General features: G+C 52.2%; 1 protein-coding gene across 3 annotated transcripts in view; it reads right to left on the bottom strand.

Moving 5' to 3' along the window:
• Smad3 (SMAD family member 3) overlaps nucleotides 1-21170 on the bottom strand; it is a 111347-nt gene that overhangs the window by 9893 nt on the left and 80284 nt on the right. For all 3 annotated transcript variants that reach the window (XM_050151756.1, XM_050151757.1, XM_050151755.1), the window contains exons 2-5: nucleotides 12550-12743; nucleotides 12291-12422; nucleotides 10944-11018; nucleotides 8541-8591 (exon numbers count right to left, since the gene is read on the bottom strand). In XM_050151756.1, the coding sequence (XP_050007713.1) occupies nucleotides 8541-8591; nucleotides 10944-11018; nucleotides 12291-12422; nucleotides 12550-12743 (452 nt within the window). The remainder of the gene's footprint in view (nucleotides 1-8540; nucleotides 8592-10943; nucleotides 11019-12290; nucleotides 12423-12549; nucleotides 12744-21170) is intronic.

The following is a 21170-nucleotide window of genomic DNA, read 5'->3' on the forward strand; positions in this document are numbered from 1 at the left end:
CAGTGGCCTCACGAGTGCAGCAGCACCTCATGTGTGAACATGCAGACCAGGATCCGGAACAGGACTGGCCATGTGTCACAGCAGAAACCATGGCCCATCTTGATGTAGCTGCCAGCTGTTGGGATGACGGGACACAAAGCAGCTCTGAGGATTTTGTAGTTTTTGTGGTTGTACAGCCTCGACTAGGTGCTCCTCAAGGTAGACTGGCCACATGAGGGCCGACTCTCTCCTACGACAGCTGGGGACTGCTTCAAAAGGAGTCAAGTCCTCTCAATAGCCCAGCTTTCCACTTCCATGCCCTGGGACCCATGTAAAGTTAAAACAGCCCTGCCCCAACCCGCACACCTCTACAGCATGCCCCTGGCAGGGTCCCCTCAGCAGGCTGGCTTCTGCCAGCTCTTCCCTCAGAAGCCTACAGCCTCCTGCAGGACTTCATGCGCTGGGCACCACCCCCAGATGCTCCTCCCACTGTAGCTGCCCTGCTGGCCCTGGGGAGGAGCCTCAAGCCCTGCTCATCATGGCCACCCATCTCAGACCTACACCCCCAACCTGGAACATTCTCAAGTGTTCCTGCAGCCACCTGGTGATTGTGTGTGCCTTTGTGAGGGCGAATATCTGTAAGTGACTGTCTCACTTGACTGTGAGGTCCTAGAGTCCCCTCTCCTCCCGTGCACGGGGCTCTAGTAAGAAGGAAATAGGGATGGCTCAGCACTGGCCTGAGAATCCTGTCTGCTGAAGTAGAGAGCTGCTGGGACCTGTGCTCAGTGTCTCCTAAGTGCCCAGTCAAAGAGAACAGCAGATGCTGTGTTGCCCACAGGGGAGGGCCTGGATGGCCCCTGGTGGTACAATGGCCCAGATCTCCTGCAGTGCAAAGCAAATGGTCCTTGTAAGAGTGAGGCGGGGGATACAGCCCCCATCTTCACATACTGCCGACTGCCAGAGCCAGCTGCAGGGTCAGCATACCCTAAGCTAGGGCAGATGACTGGTTGGGAGAAAGGTGGTCCAGATATTATGGGATGGTCAAATGCATCCTCAGCCTCCAAGTCATTGGATACTCATAGCATATATTTACCTCATCCTCCCAAGTACTGACAATAACAACCATGCCTAGACACTGCCAGGTGGGGGTTGGAAGCACTCCCCACCAAAAAGCCATCGTCCTTTATGTTGAACCAGATCTCAGAATAATTCATTCACGCTCCCTGTGTCAGGCTCTGCATCGCCCCTGCCCATGGTCGCATCCTCTATGCCACTGGAGCTATTGTGGATTCCCTGAGCTAACTCTAGTAATAGATGGGCATGCAGCAAGCAGTATAAGGTACCAACAGCGATAATAACCTTGCCTAGGAACCTGGGAACACCCTGGTGCTGTCTTGACCTTCCAGATGCAGATGGGCAAAGCTTCCTCCCCTCCTTCTCTTCTCACGGTGGTTGAGCGGTTGAGCAAGAGGCCAAGGGGAAGGAAGCAGAGGATCAAAGCTACCGTGCAGAGAAGGGGGGCGCCGAGACAGGAGCAGCTGTGGCCTGTGCCCCTGGCTCCTGAGGCTGGACTGAGCCACAGCAGCCACGTCCGGTCCTGGCCCTGCTCCACGCTTCCACATTCCAATGAGATAAGCTAGATTCTAAACAATTTAGCCACTAGAATGTGAGCTATGCTGCTTTGGACAATTTGTTAAAAAAAGAAAAAGAAAAAAAGCCCAGTGCTAGCCAAAGTTTAAAATGGGCAGGTGACCTGTTGGTGCTGCTAGCTGCTACTGCCCAAGGGTCACCTACCTTGAAGTGTGTCCCTGGGGACATGACCTTCCACTCTGGTCTGTTTCCTCATCTGTATCAAGGATGGTTCTAGAAGATAGCTAAAGCTGGCCATCTTAGTCCCTGTGTTTCTGCCATGTTTCAACCTAAAGAGGCAACAGCTTTGGCTGATCCAGGTCATCCCTGGCTTTCTTAGTAGCGTGTATAACAAAGTCCTCACCCCCAAATTCCAAAGTCCTGCCTAGGATTTCGTGGGCTTAGTCCAGGCACAAGAGAGCTGGTGTTAAGATTCCCAGGAACACTGACACCACCCATCCAAACAAAGCCTGGCACACCCCCCAGAGTGTCTGTCATACCTGGAAGAGCAGTGTTCGGGGGAAGGGGAAGCTTCATGGAAAGCGGCCCTTCCAGGCAGATCTATACCCTCCCTCCCCCAAACACCTCTGGGACCCCCCTCCCTCCAGGCACCCTGAGTAACCCAGTAGAGAGTCTGGACTCAGATGGACAGGCCTTCCAGACTCATAGCAGCTATGTCATGGCACCAGGGCACAGCTCAAAGGTTGCCACTTCAAAGGGTGCCTGTCTTCTCTGACTCAGCAACAGGGCCGACTAGGGTAGCCCCCTTTTAATTCTCTGCAAGGCTGTGCCTTTGAGTTCCCTCTCTCCCTCCCTCCCCACCTATCAGCCCTGGCTTTTTCCTTCAGGCACTTTTGCTACAGCGGGTGCATAGCAAAAAGTATAGTTACTATTTCCCCCTGCAATGGTAGCCCTTCCCACCCCCCACAAATCTTTTCTAGAAAAAGTCAGGACTCTGGAGAGACAAGAGCCATGGCTGGTACAAGAATGTGATAGCAGCCACTGACAGCACTCAGCTCAACTCTGAGCTTCTTAGAAGATCAAACAAAAAGGGAACAGAGTTGTTAAGGTTTGGGCCTAAAATGTGCCCCCTAGCCTCATACAATTGAATACTTGGTCCCTAGCTGGCGGTGCTGTTTAAGGAGGTTATGAAACCTCTGGGACACAGGGCCAAGCTGGCAGATGTAGGTCCCTGGATGCAGGCCTGGAGGGTTACAGCCTGCCCTGAGTTCTGGTTCCATGCTCTGCTTCCTGATCTACCAAGGTTTGGACAAACTGTGCTTCAAGATCTAGCCAACATGGGCTTAGCTGCTCCAGCCACCATGCCATTCCCTCCCCGAGTCCCAGAGTCCCCCAATAAGTGCAGAAGTGGTTTACAGAGGCCCTGAAGAGCTGCTGTTCAAAGGCCCATCTGGCAGCAAGATTGCAGGAGATTTGGGGCTCCATGGATGACACCCCAAGGAATATATATGGGTTTGCTCTGCCAGACCAAGGCTTCCACACACCTGGGCTGTTAGAGGAGACCTTGACTCCATTCAGCCCAGTCCCTGCTAATCTCTTCCCAGAGCGGAGGTGTTAAAGACACGAAACCTCCGCACTAGCCATCAGGGCCGCCACCTCCACCAGCATGGTGTCAGCCAGGCTTCTCGACTGGCATGGAGCACTCAGTTCTCCGCTGGCCCCTGGCCAGCCTAACGCATTGGCTGGCTTCAGTTCTGAGCCCCATTCCAAGCTGGCACAGACTCTGTGTTTTGTTTAAGGAAAAGAAAATAGAATAAAACCCAGAAGGCGACACTTGGATTAAGGGGTGCCTATTAAAAACATGTGCAAAAGATTCCAGTCGGCAGAAGCTGAGGGGAGGAGGGGGGCACGCCAGCTTTCTCCTGAACCTCAGGCAGGCGATGGGTAAAGGTCTGTACGGCGGGTACCACAGGACTTGAGGTCAAAGCAGAGATGTCCTGGCTAGTCTGGGCCCTCCCCACCCATGAAGAGTGACTCTGCCTCAGTCTTGAAGATTCTACCCTCTGACCCCATAGCCCTTCTGGCTGTCTCTTCCTTAGCTGTTTGCTTCCACTGGAGAATCCATCCCCATCTGTATGACCCTGACCTGCAAGGGCCAGTACCGGTGACATGAGACATTCCCCTCATGCAAAGTAATTCATGCCCAGCTACTAGAGCACCATCTCCTGTGCTGGGGGGCGTTGGCCCTCCATGGCCCCAGCACCTGGGTCCTCACTCCACCCTGCCTCCCAGACTGAGGTAAAGAGCTAGCACATACAGAGGAAGGAGTAGAAGCTGCTCTGACCTCAGGCAAGTTTACTAAGTCAGGCAAACAGCAGGGGCTGAAAACCGGACCCTGTGGCAGCTGATTTCCTGCCATCCTGTGTGTGTGTGTGTGTGTGTGTGTGTGTGATATGCGCATGTGCCTCAGGACAAACTCAGAGCGCTGGAAGCGCAAATGCTCCCACATCCAGCATTACATGGGTTCTCGGGGCTGAACTCAGGTCCTCGTGTGTGCACAGCTGTACCTAGCAAGTCCCTTACCCAAGCCCCTGCCTGTGTCTCCATAAGCCACTGAAGGCTGCAGCTGGCCTTTAAGAAGTACTGTCTGGCAGCATGGATCCTGCTGGCTTCTCACCATTCCAGGGGGTAAGGAGGTGAGGGGCTGGAGGAGAGGGGTGGGCTTCGGATCCTGCCACCCAGCCCAGCCCTAACCCAGCAGAGGAAGGCTCACCCTGTCATGGGCACTCCAGGAAGCCATTACCACAATAGGCTCAGCTCTCTGCTGTGTCGGGCTCTTACAAGGACCTCAGTTTCCTCAGCCCAGGCACACCCTACATGTGTCACTGTGACAGGGAATAACTTACTCACCAGAGGGTCACCTTTCCCTAACCTGCTGCTTCCTTCCCCTGTTTTCCTCAATCTTCCTGACGTAGACACTTGGGAAATTTCAGGTGACCCACCCAGCATGATGTGTCTGAAAAGAAACATGCCCAGCTCACAGCCCCTGCTCTGCAAAACAAAGGGCCCAGGGGTTCCCCAGGGTTAGCCTCTGCGCACCATGCCCGGCTGGGGCTCAGTCCTGCCTTTGGGCCTTGTCTCTCAGGTCACTGCACTGCTGATTTTGAGAAGCTCATTCTTCCCCAGACCTGAGCTGGGGCCTGAGCGGGGAAGAAAATGGAAGCCATAACTAGATGTGGTATACTTTCTCTGCATAATAATTTCATATCAAGACCTTTCAAAGACATACCTGTAATCTTGAGATGTCCCCATCTTTTTCTAGAAAGCACTGTGCTGGCTAGAATTACATCAGTTTGACATAAGCTATAGTTGTCTGAGAGAAGAGAACCTCAGCTGAGAAAATGTCTCCAGAAGAGGCTAACCCTGGGGAACCCCCGAGCCCTTTGTTTTGCAGAGCAGGGGCTGTGGGCAAGCCTGTAGCGCATTTTCCTTCTTAGCGGTGGGTGTGAGAGGGCCCAGCCCATTGTAAGTGCGACCATCATTGGGCTGGTGATCCTGGGTTCTCTAAGAAAGCAGGCTCAGCAAGCCATGGGGAATAAACCAAGCTAATGCCCCTCCATGGCCTCTGCATCCACTCCTGCCTCCAGGCTCCTGCCCTGTTTGAGTTCCTGTCCTAACTTCCCTCAGTGATAGACTATGATGTGGAAGGATTAGCCAAACAAACCCCTTCTCCCCAATCTGCTGATCATGGTTTCATTGCAGAAATGGTAACCCTAACTAAGACAACACTCTCCGTGTTCTGATCTCCATTCTGCAGTTTGGGGTACCTAGTCACCAATCACAAAGGGTGCGGCTTCTGCTACCTCAACAGCCCCCTTCTGCATGCCCTTCAGCCTGCGGCTCTCCTGCACCACACACCTCTTGACTGTTCTGTGAAGGTTGCTCCCAAGCTCCTGATGCCCCTCCTTAGCTCTTCTGACATCTCATTTTGCACTCCTGAGAAGTCTCCTCTGCTGTCACTGGCTTTCAGCACCTCTACCTCCTGGCCACTGTGCCCATAACCCTATCCTCCTCCTGGCCTCAGGCTCTTGTCTTCTGTCCCCAGTGTCCCCTTCCGCCTGTGTCTCTGGCTCTCTCCTGAGCCAGGGTCCTCTCTCTACCCAATCCACCCACTCCTATGATGTCAGCCAAACCTTTAGTGGCATTCCTGAATGGACTTGCTGGAATGGTCAGTGGGTAAGGGAGAGAAATACCCAGCAGTCTTTGTGGGAAGGACAGGAGATGGACCGAACCCCTTCCTATGGGCTTCCTGGAGGTCTTGCTATGTTGCTCACCACAGAACTTGGGGGGTGGGGCTTCACACAGGTACCATGTGCTCTCTATCAGTGCCTTGGACTAACAGCAAACACAAAATGCTTACAACTTCCTGCCTTGGGCCCCTGCCTCCCTGACTTCCCAGGGAGGATCCATGGAGCAGAGAGACCTCTGGCAGTCTCTAGGCCCATCACACCTCATCAGGGCAGGCCTCCTTATGGTCCCCGTCCTGTGCGCACAGGTCCACAGCCACTTCTTGAAACGGCCTTTCGTATTTCTCTAGCGTGTGAACCTTAGCTTCCCTTAGGACGCCCACCAACTACTTGGGTTTCTTTCTGGTTTTCCTCCAGGAACGTCTCATCAAATTTATACGCTATATAGTGGTCAGATTTCCTCTATTTTGGTGCTATTAGGATCTCACCACAACCCCTCCAGCACACCCGCAACCTCCTGCTGTGAGGGCAGGGAAGGGAGTGACATAGCATTCAAGACTCAGCTGCACCTTGCCCCAGCCCTTCCTGCTAGCTGATAACCACATTGGTGACTTCCTTGGAGCACACCTGCTCCTCCATCTGTAATGTCCCTCATCTCTCATCTCGTTCTATTTTCCGATGTCCACCTGGCCCAAGGTGAGTCTGGGCTGAGTCTGCCCAGCACATTGCTTATGGCTTCCTCTTGGGCATAGTCCCCACTTCTATGCCTGCTCCCTCAGCTCCATAGGGAAATACAGGTGTGGTCATGTTGTGACCATGTTTCTAGCATGGCTCTAGACCAATGGTTCTCAACCCACGGGTCTCAACCCCCTTGGGGGGGGGGTGTCAAACAACCCTTTCATGGGGGTCACCTGAGACTATCAGGAAATACCAATATTTATATTACGATTCTTAACAGCAACCAAATTACAGTTATAGAGTAGAAACAAAGGTAATTTTATGGCCGGGGGTTACAATATGGCGACTATATTATAGGGCCACAGCATTCGAAGTGTTGAGAATGACTGCCCCGGATCCTAGCATCTACACAGGGTATGGATCGAGGAAGCCAAGAGTCAAAGTCAGTTTCTCTGTCTGATGACTGTGCGGCTCAGAGGAGCACAGGCTCTCCTGAGCTGTGACATGAAAAGTGACCACGCTTTTGCCCATGGTTATGAAGACCAGCCCTCGGGGTACCCCGAAGGGCCCCCAGGAAACACTTTGTCCCATCATTATTCTGCCCTGGCTCACCCTCCTCCCAGCCTGCACCCCAGGTCAAAGATTTAAATGCACATGAAGGATCCTAAGTCAGAAAATTCTAGCCTGAGGCTGCTGCCACCAGCAGACTGGTCTGTGACCTTGATGGCTTTCCCAGTGGCACGTGCCTGAACACTTACAGTGAAATGGCTCCAGAAATAAATCTAAAGCAGCTCACCCCCGAAGCTGGACGCCCCTGATCGGCCTTTAGTGGCATCTAGTCTTGGTTTGTTTTCAATAACTCGGGCCTCCACTATCAAGAACGTGACCTTCCCTCAGCCAAGCTCCTCGAGATTACACTCCAAAGATTTAAACTGTATCTCAAAGTCATGTTTTGCTCCGCCCACCCGTCGGCACTTTTCAAAGACTCTTTACGTGTTTCCCAGTATTCCGAATGAGGAGTTTTCGCCAACACTATCGGCCAAGGTCTTGAAACAAATGGGCACACCAGCCCGTCCAGTGTGCTCTGCTCCAAAGTGTCCCACCACGATCAACTGCTTTTCCTGGGCCAGAGAGCAAGAGCCAGCCTTAACCCCAGTCCCACCCCGCCCCCAATGAACCCAAACTACAGACCAGAATATCCAAAGCTACCTTTGATAAAAACACAGACATCTCATCTGTCTTGAGCCCTTCTGCCGTTTCTAGCCCCAAGGACTCCTGAAGAGTCTCCCTCCCCCACGCTGGAAGGATGCTGGCAGGGTGACCCTCAGAACGCTGACCTGCGTCCAACAGCTGAAGACTGTTGTGGGAACAGTGGGGTCAGCTGATAGAAACATCGTGAGATAGTACAGTGATAATCAAGACTTCCAAATGGAGAAACGCATTTGTAGAGGATCAGACGGGCCATGGATCAGACGGGCCATGGTTTCAGTGGCACAGTACACATGTATACACTGCCCCACAAACACCAGACAGACCATGATAAAACAGTTGCTCTGGGCAGTGTGATCGTGGGCACATTGCTTTTCCCCCAAATTCCTTATATGTTGCTGCTTTAATAACAAGTTATTATGAGACGATAAACTCAGCTGAAATCCCACCGTGTGTCTGAAACAAGCTTCTGGGAGCCGGGGGCTGAGTCTGGGCAGCCGCCTGTGGCTTTGCCCCAAGCCACACACATGCGTTTGGCTGGCTGAGGCCCCCTCTCCTGGGCCTGAGGTCTGGGAGATTTCGTTCACTCACGTCTGAATGCCGCCCAGGGGAAACACGAGCCCCAGCATAGGCTGTCTTTCCTGACACCACTGATCTCGGGTTTCCCTGTTCTGAGGTGACCCCAGGATCACTGTAACCAGAAACCCCATGGGTTAAGGCTGGGCTGGTGGTGACGGAAGGGGGCAGGGCTCACCTTCACTGTCCCTTCCCACTGAGGCAATCAGCTGAGCTATAGCCAGGTGTGGGACGGCCCCCAGCTTACCGATGAATACTCACCCAAGTTATTGTGTGCTGGGGACATCGGATTCGGGGATAGGTTTGGAGAGCCTGCAAGGTGATACAGAGTTGTAAGATGTTGTTGGAGTATTCTACAGTCAAGACAGGATCCCTCACCATGCCATAAGGAAGCCCTGGACCAAACCTTAAGCAGCCCAGCCTTGACCTGGCCTCATACATTCCCCGCCACACATCTAGGCATGCTGCCCTCTCTGTGGAATGGGTGGATTGAGTAACCAGCCTTAGAGGGCCCCTCCAGCACAGGCCGTGGTGGGCTCGGCTAGGCCAGTGCACACACCTGTCCTCAGGGACGGCTGACTATCCTGAGGAAATGAAAGCATAAAGACACACATTCCAGTGCTTCCAAGCCCGGTACTGTGGAGGGGCAGCCTCTCTCTCTCCCTCCCACACTGCCCAACTCCACAGTCTAGCTCTAAGGTACCGGGATCACCTCAGGAAATTCACAGACCCAGCCTCAGAAATCCTGCAACTCAGAGACTGACTTGATACTTTGTGCAAGGCAGGATTCTGCCCAATTCACACACTCTGATCTTCTCTCTGCCCCGGCTACCAAGAAAAATCACACACGTGCACGCACACACACACACACACACACACACACACACACACACGTGTACACACATCAGTCTTCAAAGAAAGCCAGCGTCGGCCTTTCCACAGGGCCCCATCCTACCCTCCTTTGTTCCCGCGTGCCTTGGAGTGCAGTTACTTATTTATGAATGTCTTGCAGCCTGGCCCCACCCCCTGACATCCACCAGACCTTGAGGCTGAGCCCTGAAAGTGCCTTGAGCTGTCCCTGGGGCTCTTTGATTTCATCCCAACAGAAGAGCTCTGAACTCGGAGGGTAAAGACCAGGTCACGGGCTTTCTCTTCTCCCCTGTGGCAGCACCTGACCCCGTGGAGATAAGAAACAATTCTGGAGGCCATAATGGTGCTTGAAAAGCTTGCTACATAATAGCCATGGCTTTGGCTGTGGTTTTGGTAAAAATATATTACATTATGGGGCCTTAATTTTTCCCCTGGTGCAAAGAAGGGAATAATCATCTATTGAACTATATAAATTAAGTATAAGATGGTTACATTAAAAAAAAAAGATTAATGCCAGGATTGGCATCCAGGAAACCTTCAATAGTTGCTCCCTATTTTGCAGTAGCTCAAATCATGAAGGTCAAGGTTATTCTGAAAGGGCACATATGCTGCCAGGCAAGACCTGAGGGTGACTCTGGTGACCCTCAGACCAGAGACACCGCCACACCTCACCTGATGGAGAAGACAAGCCCGTTAGCAATTGGACTAGGAGCCAGACAGGCTACTTGGAGGAAAACCAAGGAACAAAGAGAGACCTTTGCCCATCCATGCCTACGTTATCTGGGTACACAAACCCTGGCCCCCCAGAGCTTTGCATGGAGAAAGAGAAAGAGAGAGATAGGAGAGGGGACACGGTATAATGGGACAGAAAGACAATGAAGGGCGCAAGCAGCTTGGAGCCAGTGAAAGCATGCCTGACTAGTCCTTCCCACATACAGACCTCTCTGATTATGTTTGTTTATAACGGTCATTCTACACACAGAGAAGGGGGGCGGGACTGAGGAGAAGCTCTGCAGCTGGAGGGAGGCTGCCTAGCTGGCTCACTGCCCGTAGCTGCAAGTTTGCAGTGGTCACTTGGCACTGAGTACAGGAAGGTCTCCCGTGCACTCAGCTGGGTCCATGCTGCCAGCCACAGGCCTAGATGGGTATGTCTGGGGGCATGCTTGACCTAAAAGCACAATACCCCCGCGACTATGCTTCTGCCGCATATGTAACCCTCTTCTACCCTCCTGTGGATTGTGTAAACTCTTGTGGTCTGTGCGTGAGGCAGCCCGCCATCATGGGAACATCTGCTCTCTCCCTCCTCACCCACCACACAATGCCAAGCAGGTCCCGTGTGGCAGCTGGGGCTCTGTTCAAGAAGCTGCTCGTTTGGAAGCAATTTGGTCCCGTAACATATGACACAGGAAACATCTGGGACCGCAGCAAGAGAAAACTAGGCCCAGTCCCTCCCAGCAGGGGCATGCCGATCTCATTTGGCCACTACATTTGAAAAAATAAATAAATAAATAACAGTTGCTTCTGGTGTCTTTGCTGGCCACCAGAAAGGGCTGTTCCTCCACGCAGGTTTTCCTCCCTGCTCACCTGCACTGCTCTAGGTGTGGGAGCCCTTCTCCCACCCTCTGCCAGCACCTCACCCACATGGCCAGGCTACACTGTCGGGAAAACAACTTTGTGCCCCTGTGGCACAGAGTATCTCCAGTGACGTACTAGGCACTCGAGGAGTGCTCTATAGACAGCAGGCAGGCAGGAAAGCAGGGGGGCAGAAGGGAGGGGCAAGTCACCACTACTGACCTGCATCCATGCTGTGGTTCATCTGGTGGTCACTAGTTTCTCCATCTTCACTCAGGTAGCCAGGGGGTGGGGTTTCTGGGGATCAGAAGGCAGGCAGTCCCATTAGAAGAAATGTAAGGCCTGGCCCTGGCGCTCCATTTGCTGGCCAATAAAGCATGCATTCACGCCACCGCTGGGTGCAGAGTGCCTAGAAGAAAGCTGGGCCTCAAGGGCAGGTGTCAGTTCCTGGACTCTGCCATGCTCAGGCCTTTTCCAGCGCTGCCCTCTGCCTCCCAACCTGGATCCTAACACACCGACTCCCAAATCTGAAATGCCTTGCTCTAGGACCACGGTTTAGCTGGCTTGTCCCCATCCTTCAAGGTCAGGTAAAGAAGGGAGGCTTTAGGACATGCCTACTTTACCATCTCTGTCCCCTGGGAGCTGTGGCCTTGAGGCTGTCCCTGTGCAAGCTGGCTGTTCCTGCCACTGTTGTCTCTAGGGGATGTGGCTTAACTCCCCAGTGAGGCTGCCGTTCAGCGGTGGCGCCCTCAATGATCCATTTCTCGGAACTCGACCTCACCTTCCCACCCTGCCTTAGCCCTCCAAGGTCTGCCATCTGATAGGGAGTGGACAGCTTAACCCCCCCCCCCCCCCCGCGGAGACTAGCACTACCTGCAAGGATCTGAGAAGCCAGACAGCTGGCCTCTGTGTGCATGCGTTCTGACCCAAGACACGGGCCACAGCTAACCTCAGCCCAGTAAGCCAACCCAGAGAGCGAAAGCCACATCCAAATTAGAACACTCTAAAAGGAACACAGCTGGATCGTTGCCCCAAAAGCAAAAAGTGGCCCTGACTGGCCCTAGCATGGCCAAGCACAGCTTTCCTGGATGCCCAGAGTGCCCGGCAGTGATTCACACATGATCTGCATGTAGATGAGGGGCTTCCAGAAATGCTGGCACCATGACAATGAGGGACGTTCTACTTACTGCCTCAACTCCCACTCTGCCCAGTCCGAAGCTCAGGGTACTTATAGGGCCCTCTGCTGCCTCATTCCACACTCTGCAGCCCGTACCCCTCAGGAACCCTGCCTGTATGCCAGCCTTGTGGGCTGGGAGGGAGAGCAGAGACACAGTGTTGCTATTTCCGCTTTCAAAATAAATGACGGCACCGGAGCCCTGCAGAAGGGTCACAGGGTCTCCCATGCCAAGAAAAACATCGTTAGGGGAGCTTGGGCCACCGATCGTTCCCGGTTGGGATATGGTTCATAATCAGGGCCCACGAGCCTGCTGTACGCTCGATGACGTGGAGAGGATGGGGAAATGGCGCCATCCCTGCCTCCTGGCTGCCTGTGCAGCCGCCAATGCCTACCTGGAATATTGCTTTGGGGCTCAATGCCAGCGGGGAAGTTAGTGTTCTCAGGGATGGAATGGCTGTAGTCATCCAGCGGGGGGAACTCGGCCGGGATCTCGGTGTGGCGTGGTACCAACACTGGAGGTAGAACTGTCCCCAAGGAAAACACAACAGAGGTGGGTCAGTGCCAGGACGCTGAAGTCCCAGTCCCCGAGGGCACCTTAGACCCTCCAGAGTTGGTAGGACGGGGAGGGCAAGGCCACACACACACACATACCTGGTGTCTCTACTCTCTGATAGTGGTAAGGATTTACGCACACTTCATCCTTCTTCATGTTGAAGGCGAACTCACACAGCTCCATGGCCCGTAACTCATGGTGGCTGTGCAGGTCAGGCCATCGCCACAGGCGGCAGTAGATGACGTGGGGGAGCCCCTTCCGATGGGACACCTGCAGCCGGCCATCCAGTGACCTGCCATGGCAAAGAAGGGACAGAAGGTGTCAGTGGTGGAGGCTTGGATTGCTGACTCCCATATCCGGCCCCCAACAGCTCCTGGGGTTCAAGTTTGCTGGCAGACACTCTCAAGTTCTTTCCTCCCCCACACAAAGGGGACCAGGAAATCAAAGCATCACAGCTAACTGTTCTTACTGGACATGTGCCCAGCTCCCAAAAGCAGCAAGGAGGCCCACCAAAGAAGGCCGAGGCTTCCCAGGCCAAAAGAAAGGCCTTGCATCCAGCAGTCCCCAGAATTCTCCCAGCAGCTCTCAAGGAAGGGAACCTGCCTGAGATACACTCAAGCAGGTACACATGCCACCAATCTTGCCCTTGTAGAGACGACCACTGGACAGGGTAGAGGCTGCATACAGAGGAGGTTAGGTGGCAGGCGGAACGAGTCTGACTGTTCCCCAGAAGCAGTAAATGGCCTCTGAGATGTTTACATGGGCTGTGTTCATGCACATGGATGAAAAAGGCAAATACTGTGATAAGTCTGACTGCGTGTGGCCCACAGGTTGCGGGGCGGGGGGAGGCTAGAGTAATGGAGGTAGGACTGCCTCTTCCATAAGAAGGCTTGTCCTAGGAGCTCCAGGTTAGGGGCATGATGCTTCTAGTAGCTGAGTCAAGCCAGCAGAGGGCCACTGCAAACTGACCCAACAGATTTTATGATGCTTTATAAGAGAGGGGGCTGGGTAGACGTGCCAACCAGAACCAAACAGGGTCCAACCAATCTCCAAGGCACTGGCCTGAAATGGGGAGGGACAAAGGTCAGTGCTGGGCTTGGTCACAGGGACTGGCCGAGAGCTGCTGACTAAGGGCCTGTAGAAGGATGTAATTACCTCCCCACCCCCCTGAGGCCCAGACCACATAGCCCCTGCAGCTGAAAACAGTAATTACTGAGCCGAACAAGAGAGGACAGCCTGAGACTAGTCCTTGAGGCACAGAAGGAAGTCAGCCGATGTGCAGCCAGAAGATCTGGAGATGTGGCTCACGCTCCTGACTCTGCAACCCTGGGCACCAGGACTCTCAACTACTGCATCTGTTACGATGGGGACAGTCTCCCCCTTGCCTGATCTCTACTAGAAACTGCTTTACAAAGCTCCAGCCCATGGTGAGCATTCCTCTCAGTCACTGGTGACTGTGGTCATTCTCTAAGCCAGCCCTAGGCAAAGCGGCTGAGCTGTGGGGTTGACAACGAGAAAGGGTGAGGGGAAAGTGGAGACATAAAATCAATCCTTCAGCTCTCCTCACTTTCTTTCAAAGCTACTGAATTCCCCAAAGATAAGGGAAGAGGCCACACTGACTCTTCAGGGTATGACAAAGGCCCTAGCACAGGACTGGCTGGATGCTGAGGTCACCTCTCTGGTGGGAAAGACGAGGACAGGAGAGAAGTGGCAGAAGAAGGACCATGCCAGCCGTGAGGAAGAATGGACCCGACAGGCCCACCTGGATGGTGGAAGGGGTATCCTCTTGCTTTAAAAGTAACAAAGAGAGCTAGGGAGATGGCCAGCCAGCTGTGTCACAGGCGCGAGAACCTGCGTCCAGTCCTTGGAGCTCAAGGAAAAACAGCTGGCTATGGTAGCGCACTGAGGAGGCAGAAACAGCCACATCGCGAGAGTCTGGTGACCACCCTGCCTCACCTTCCTGATGAGACCCAGGCCAGTGTGACCCTGTCTCAAAAAATAAAAACAAAGTGGACAGCAGCCAGACTTGTCTTCTGACCTCCACAGTCATACACAAACATGTGCATAGGTACTGCACACATCAGCATACCTGCACACACAAACCCACACAAATACATGCATACATGCATAGAAAATATAGTTCCAAAAAGCAAGAATGCTACCCTCATCAAAGCAACGTGGCAATGCACTCAAAACTGACCAGCATACCCATGGGACCCAAGAAAGGCCATACACAGTCACATATACATGAAGGCCGACTTTCAACGAAGGGCCAAAGACACACCAGCTGGGAGAGGTGGACCTTTCAGTAGGCGGTGCTGGACCTACTGGAGAGCCACACCAAGAAAAGTGAACTTCAACCTACACCTTACACCTCTGTAGGAATGGAAGGTCAAAGTACAAAACTTAAAACTACAAAAAAAAAAAAAAAAAAAAACCTCAAAACTACAAAACATCAAGTCAATATAGCCAGATGGTTGTGACATACATCTTTAATACCAGCACTCAGGAGGCAGAGGCAGGTGACCTCTGTGAGTTCAAGACCTGGTCTACAGGGCGAGTTCCAGGACAGCTAGAGCTGTTACACAGAGAAACTGTCTTGAAAAACCAAAAAAAATTCAAACAACAAAAAAGTCAAGACAAACTTTGTAAGATCTCTGTGACTTGAACAATAACTTCTCGGTTACTACACCAAAAACACAATCCATTAAAAATCCAAGTTCATATATCGATACATAGGAAATCAGGGTAGAGGCTCCTGATCTGTAGACTTAAACAAAAGTAACAGGTGACATTGGCAAAGACTAAATCTCACAGAGCTTCCGTTTCCAGGGTAAAAAAATGCCAAAACAACCGAATCTGGAATTAGCAGGTGAATCACCAAGACAGATGCTAGTCTGAGAATTTAAAGAAGATGTTCTATTTCATCACTAACTACAAAAGTACAGGGGGGAGGGGACTAAAACTATAAATCTGTACAGTGGATTAAAACGACCAAGGGACTCTCCGGCTGGCTCAGCAGCTGAGAGCACTTGCCATTCTTTGCGGAGGTCCTGGGTTTGATTCCCAGCACTCACGCAGAGGTTCACAACCACCCATAATTCTAGTTCCCAAGGGTGGTATGCCTTTTTCTTGGGCCATGGAGCACACCATCATACATAGACATGCGTGCAGGCAAAATCCCACACACGTGAAATAAAATAACTACATATGATGAGATGCCACAGTACAACTATCGGAACAGCTATAATTAAAAGGACTGTGTGTGCCTCTTGGTGGCAACGGTGTGGAGCAATCGGAACTCGTATAGGGAAACAGTGATACAGTGGCTCTGACCGTTGGGGAGTTTGCTTCAAAGTCCAACGTAGAAACCTACTATACTAGTTTCTTTTTCAGTTGCTGTGATTAAATAATCTGACATAAATTGTGATGGTCTGTCTAACGGTCAGTTTGACAAATGTAGAGTCCCCTGGGAGATGGGTCTCTGTGTATGCCTGTCACAGGGGGATTATCCTGACTGGGTTAACTGAGACGGGAGACCAGCCCGCTAAGGGTGGCACCATTCTCTGGGATGGGATCCTGGACTACTGAGAAGGAAAATGTGAGCGGGGAACAATCTTTATCTCTGTTTTCTTCCTGACCGCGTCTGCACTATGCCCAGCTGCCTCAAGTGCCCGCCTCCTTGACTTCCCACCGCGATGGTCTGCACCCCACTCCTGGTGCCAGCTTTTGTCTTAGCTAATTAGTGGCTGTAATAAAGTACCTTGACAAAAGCATCCTAAGGAACAAATAGCCTCTTTTGGCTTCCGGAGACCTACAACCCCTTCACTGCAGAAGAGAAGACAAAGCAACGGGAGCCCGAGGTCAGGTGGTCATACTGTATCTGTAACTCAGGAAGCAGAGTGAACAGGAAGTGGGGCTAGGCTATAGGGCCTCAAAACCTACCTCTAGGGACTGACTTCCTCCAGTGGGACTCTCCCTCCTAAAGGTTCCATATCCTTCCAGTGCTGTCAAAGCCTGAGACCAAGCGTTCAGACAGGTGAGCCTACAGAGTATATTTCATACTCAAGCCACAACACCTACCATAGGATCTACCTATTCTTCTTCTACGCATTCCCCCAAAGAGAAACAAAGCAGTATGCCCACAAATGTACGGACACCTAAGTACTTTGCTACGTCCACAAAGAGGATGACTGACAATATTGGCCTCTGGAGCAATGCATGGATGGATCAAGGTCATGAGTGAAAGGAACTGGGTCGTTCTGTGTATGTAAAATTGTTATTGCTTGGTTTTTTATTTTGACACAGCTGTCACTCTAGCTTTGGTGATGGCAGATACGGTATAGTCCCCGGGCCAGTTCAAACTTGTATGATCCTCTCGCCTCAACTTCCTAAGTGCTTGAACTACAGCCATGCATCACCACCATGCCCAGCAAGCTATGCCTGGGAAGGTGAGGCATGCATGCAGAGATGGGAGGGATGGAGTTAGCAAGGGAGACCTTGGCTGGATACAGGCTCTATTTGTTATCTTGACTGTGGTGGTATTATGGACAGACACATGCTGAAATTTACCAAACAGCACACTTTGGGTATGCACAGTTTATTTGTAAGTTATACCACAATTCCAAGGGGAGGAGGGCAAAGAAGACTTTGGACTTGCCTAAGCCTGGATTTGCCATTTCTGTGTCCAGCAACTCTATAAATTTGAGCAAACCGTTTAGAACCTCAGCCTTCGTATTTTGTCTGAACTAGAAGTACCATTGACAGCCTCTTGAGAGGCCTGGGTGACACTCCATGCAGCCCTGGTGCTGTGAGAACACATCAGACATCAGCAGCTTGCCACATTAGCACAGAGGCTCCACACTGCCTCACTCCCGTGCATGATGCTAGGCTAAGGAAGGAGCCTAGCTGCTCAGAAGTCAGTCCTTCCTGGCTTGGGTGATCCAGGAGCGTAACAGGAGCAGCCACCATGGGACTTCCTGTCTCCCTGGTGCCCGTTCCTGGTTCATCTTAGGTGGTCTCCACCAGCACCATGCTGTATGGTTCATAAAGCAAGTCTCCAATGCTCCTGGCTCATTAAATCCAACCCCTTAGCAAAGGTGGGGCCCTAGAGCCACGCAGTCTGTACCAGGGCTGCAGCCAGAGGCCAGCTCTCCTAACTGCAAGGCTCCTGAGCACATGACCACCTGACCAGACTTTCAAGAAGTCATCTGGTCCACGTCCCTGCTTCGAAGCCATAAAATCATACATACACACACACACACACACACACACACACCCCAAGATGACAAAGGCATCTCATTCATTCTTCACAGACCATTGTGGCAGCTCCTCTTGATTCAAAGTCTAAGCCATTCTTTCTCCCTCCCTTTGTCCCTCCCTTTCTCTTTCCCACTCAAAATGCACACCAACGCTTACCAAATAGTATGAGTGAACTGGGCGTTCCAGCTGCTGGGTTTAACACAGCTGATGTGTCCAGAACACGCCCTCCCCAGGCATGGCTTGGGGCCCATTAAGTAAATCCAGTAATTAAGTCCCCATTCTGAGCTCATATTGCCACGAGCATGCTCAGTAACAGGAAAGGCTGTATTCATGGCTAGCTTCTCTCTCTAAAGCAGGCCTTCCTTCCTCCCAGCGGCCCACTGATTGATGAGAGGGCAGACCTGCTCCCCAACTGTGACTGAGTTCTCTTTCCACACCCAGTGTCTTCCTCATGGTTGACCCCCAAACCTCTTAGCATCTCCCTCCAGCTCCCTGGACAGAAGGTTTTAATCTTTAAACATATTCTTCCCCAGCCAAACAATTTCCTGTGGCAGGAAATGAAGCTTCCTCCCATTGGCTCCAAATGAGACCCGTAAAGTGTCCCAAAATGGTGGTGGGAGCCACAGCCAAGGATGTGGACTTGCCAGAGGCTGGAGCCGATGGTGAGGAGGATGTCAGCCAGAGTGCTGCCTCGGTGAGAGGGCTGGGCTGGGGTCCACCTTAAGCCAATACTACTCCTATCTATGGTCCAGTAGCCATGTGGGGGATGGCAAGGGGTCACAGGTCAGGAGCAGAACACACAAATTCCAGAAACGTGTTGATACCTATTCAGCATGGACGGGTGCCAGACCCACCACGTGAGAAAGCCAACATGGCAACCCATTGTAAATCCCTGCTACTGCTGAGCTCAGACCTCCAGGGCCTCGCCTAAAGCCACATAGTTTGTGGAAGGCAGAGGCAGACTCAAGCCTAGACCAGTGCTGAAAACAGAGGAGAAACAAGGGTTGCTCCATCACTCTCAGAAACTCACCTCAAACCATCACCAAACTCCAGCCGCATCTCAGAAACCTGTGCCCTGAGGTGAGACGATCTGAAGGAAGTGTTCGCCTCCCTTCCTCTCTCCTGCGCTCTCATTACTGAACTCTGGCCTCTCACAGGCAAGCGTTCTCTTTTTCGTTATCCTGTGGAGCACTAACAGTGACAGTGACGGAGATCGCTGTTCTGAGCCTTCTCAGGATCCTGCCTCATGTACACGCATCACCAAGAGGCCATGCTGAAATGCAGTCCCTGGACAATGCTGGTCGCTGGCAGCTGTAGCATCTGACCCAAGTACCTTGTCCTGTGGCTCTGCCACGCCTGCCATGGGTATGAATACTGTCTTGTCCCTTGACCTCTCCCAGACATCAGCCCAGGCACTGTGCACTTCCTCCTACTCCCCCGTACCTCTGCGAGCACCATGAAGCACCAGGTAGCTGCTGCCCCATGGCCTGCTGGGGGATTGGTATGGACTGACTAATACATTGACTCTGCCACTGGTCTTCTCAGTCAGCTTGCAACACCAATTCCTTCCTCTTCTGAGAGGCTGGCAGACCTTCCTATGCTCTACTCCCCTCCCCCCAAGTTCACATACAGCCTGTGGGACTCACCCCCATACCCTATTCCAACTGCATGATCCAAGCAAGCCCTAGCCATTCCACAGGGACTTATCTTTAGTGTGTGTGGAGAAAGACTTTCCTCTGGGCCTTCCGGGTTATCTACAAGAAGCACAGACTGACTCTAAAGGTTCCTGTGAAGGTTTTGAACTTGACAAGAGTAGAGCGTTCACCCCGAAGCCAAACCTCCACCCCCACCTACCTCATTTTGGTTTACTCCTCACAGTTTCCCCAACACCTGCTAGGCTTTGGTATAAAAAGGAAAAGGCTCTTTGCCATTTTGGATTTGCCAGTGAAAGGCACACCTATCTACCAACTCCCAGGTCATGCCTGTGTCAGCTGGAACACCCATTTGTCTGCACAATGTAATTCCCAGCATGCCTCAGAGCATTACTGATTTACATGTTTTTCTTGAGTTTTGTATTATCTGTGGGTTTATTGTGTCACCCCACCCCCCACCCCGCTTTCTGGTCCAAAGAGCAAAGCTAAGTGACTTCAAGTTTTGCTTAGATGCTCTCATCAGATAACAGGGGTTGGGGTGGGGTGGAGGGTGAGACACTGGTGCCTTAAACAGCTCCTTGCATTGGTCTTGGGACTATGGGCAATCAGTGTGGGACTCTCCATAAGTGGCCCTTGGAGTACTCATATCAGAATTTTCCTTCTATGCAAAAGACCGACCCAACAATCCTGGGACCCAGCCTTGCTCTCTCAGGAGAAGACCCCATACACAGACCTATCCTCTGGCCCTTGGGCTAGCCTGGGGGTAGGCTCAGGGTATGGCCTTTCTGATCAGGAAGAGGGTGGTCAATGGGAACTTTGGTCCTGGCTGTAAATGAAACAAGCCCAGCTTCCCATGTGTGAGCACTTAGGACATGGTGGCCGTGGGATGGAGAAGGAGGGGCGTCGTCACTTCCTGTGTCCTGCACAGCAATCAGCAGCACCTTGGCCTCACAGGAAAATCTAGACATGAGCAGCAGCAGAGGCGTCTGCTTCCCCACTCCCCTGGAGAGCCCAGGACTAAGGGCGAGCCTACAGGTGGGCACAGGTGGAGGGAAACAGATGCAATGGAAACCTCAGGGCAGACCCTGTCCCAGCAGTTCTCATGAAATTGAAGGGTCCTAGGTGTGTTGGGATGGGGGCCTTATTCCTGTTTTTAAGTGAAAACCATATACGGCGTGAGGTGACATCCAAAATCACCAAGAACAAGAGGAAAGCAGAGCCCGCTAACCTCAGCACTACACTGCAGAACCCACTTTCGATGACTGCTAAATAGTGTATTTGAATCACAGATGACCTCCTTTGACTCTGAGAAACTGTCCTGTCCCCTGTCTTCTCCACAAGACACAGGGTAAAGTTTGGAGAAGAGGAGGGGGGAGAAAGAGGACAGAGAAGGAGGTGGAGAGGCTGATTCATGAGACCTGCTCATGGTTCTGCTTTTTATAAGCCGGCTTTCCCTCCGAGCCCTACGTCAACAAGTACGCAGCTCTTCCGTGCTGCGGGGACTGTAGACCTTTCTAACTACGGAGGATGCTGCTAAGAACCAAACTAATTCTGCTCACTGCAAGCCAAAGGAATGCTGCCAGGCCCCGGGAACCATCCGCATTTTCACTGTGTTGGAAAGCTCTGCTGCCTGCACTTGATCCAGAACTGGGACTGAGATTGCTCATTGGTCTTTTAGAGATAACTCACAGAGTACCCAGGATGTTCCAGCCCTTGGCAATCTGGCCGACTCAGTCAGTCAGTCTCTCTCTCTCTCTCTCTCTCTCTCTCTCTCTCTCTCTCTCTCTCTCTCTCTCTCTCTCTCT

This window comes from Alexandromys fortis, unplaced genomic scaffold, assembly GCF_014885135.2.
Source record: "Alexandromys fortis isolate MF-2015 unplaced genomic scaffold, M_Fortis_MF-2015_v1.1 scaffold_70, whole genome shotgun sequence".
Taxonomy (NCBI): Eukaryota; Metazoa; Chordata; class Mammalia; order Rodentia; family Cricetidae; genus Alexandromys; species Alexandromys fortis.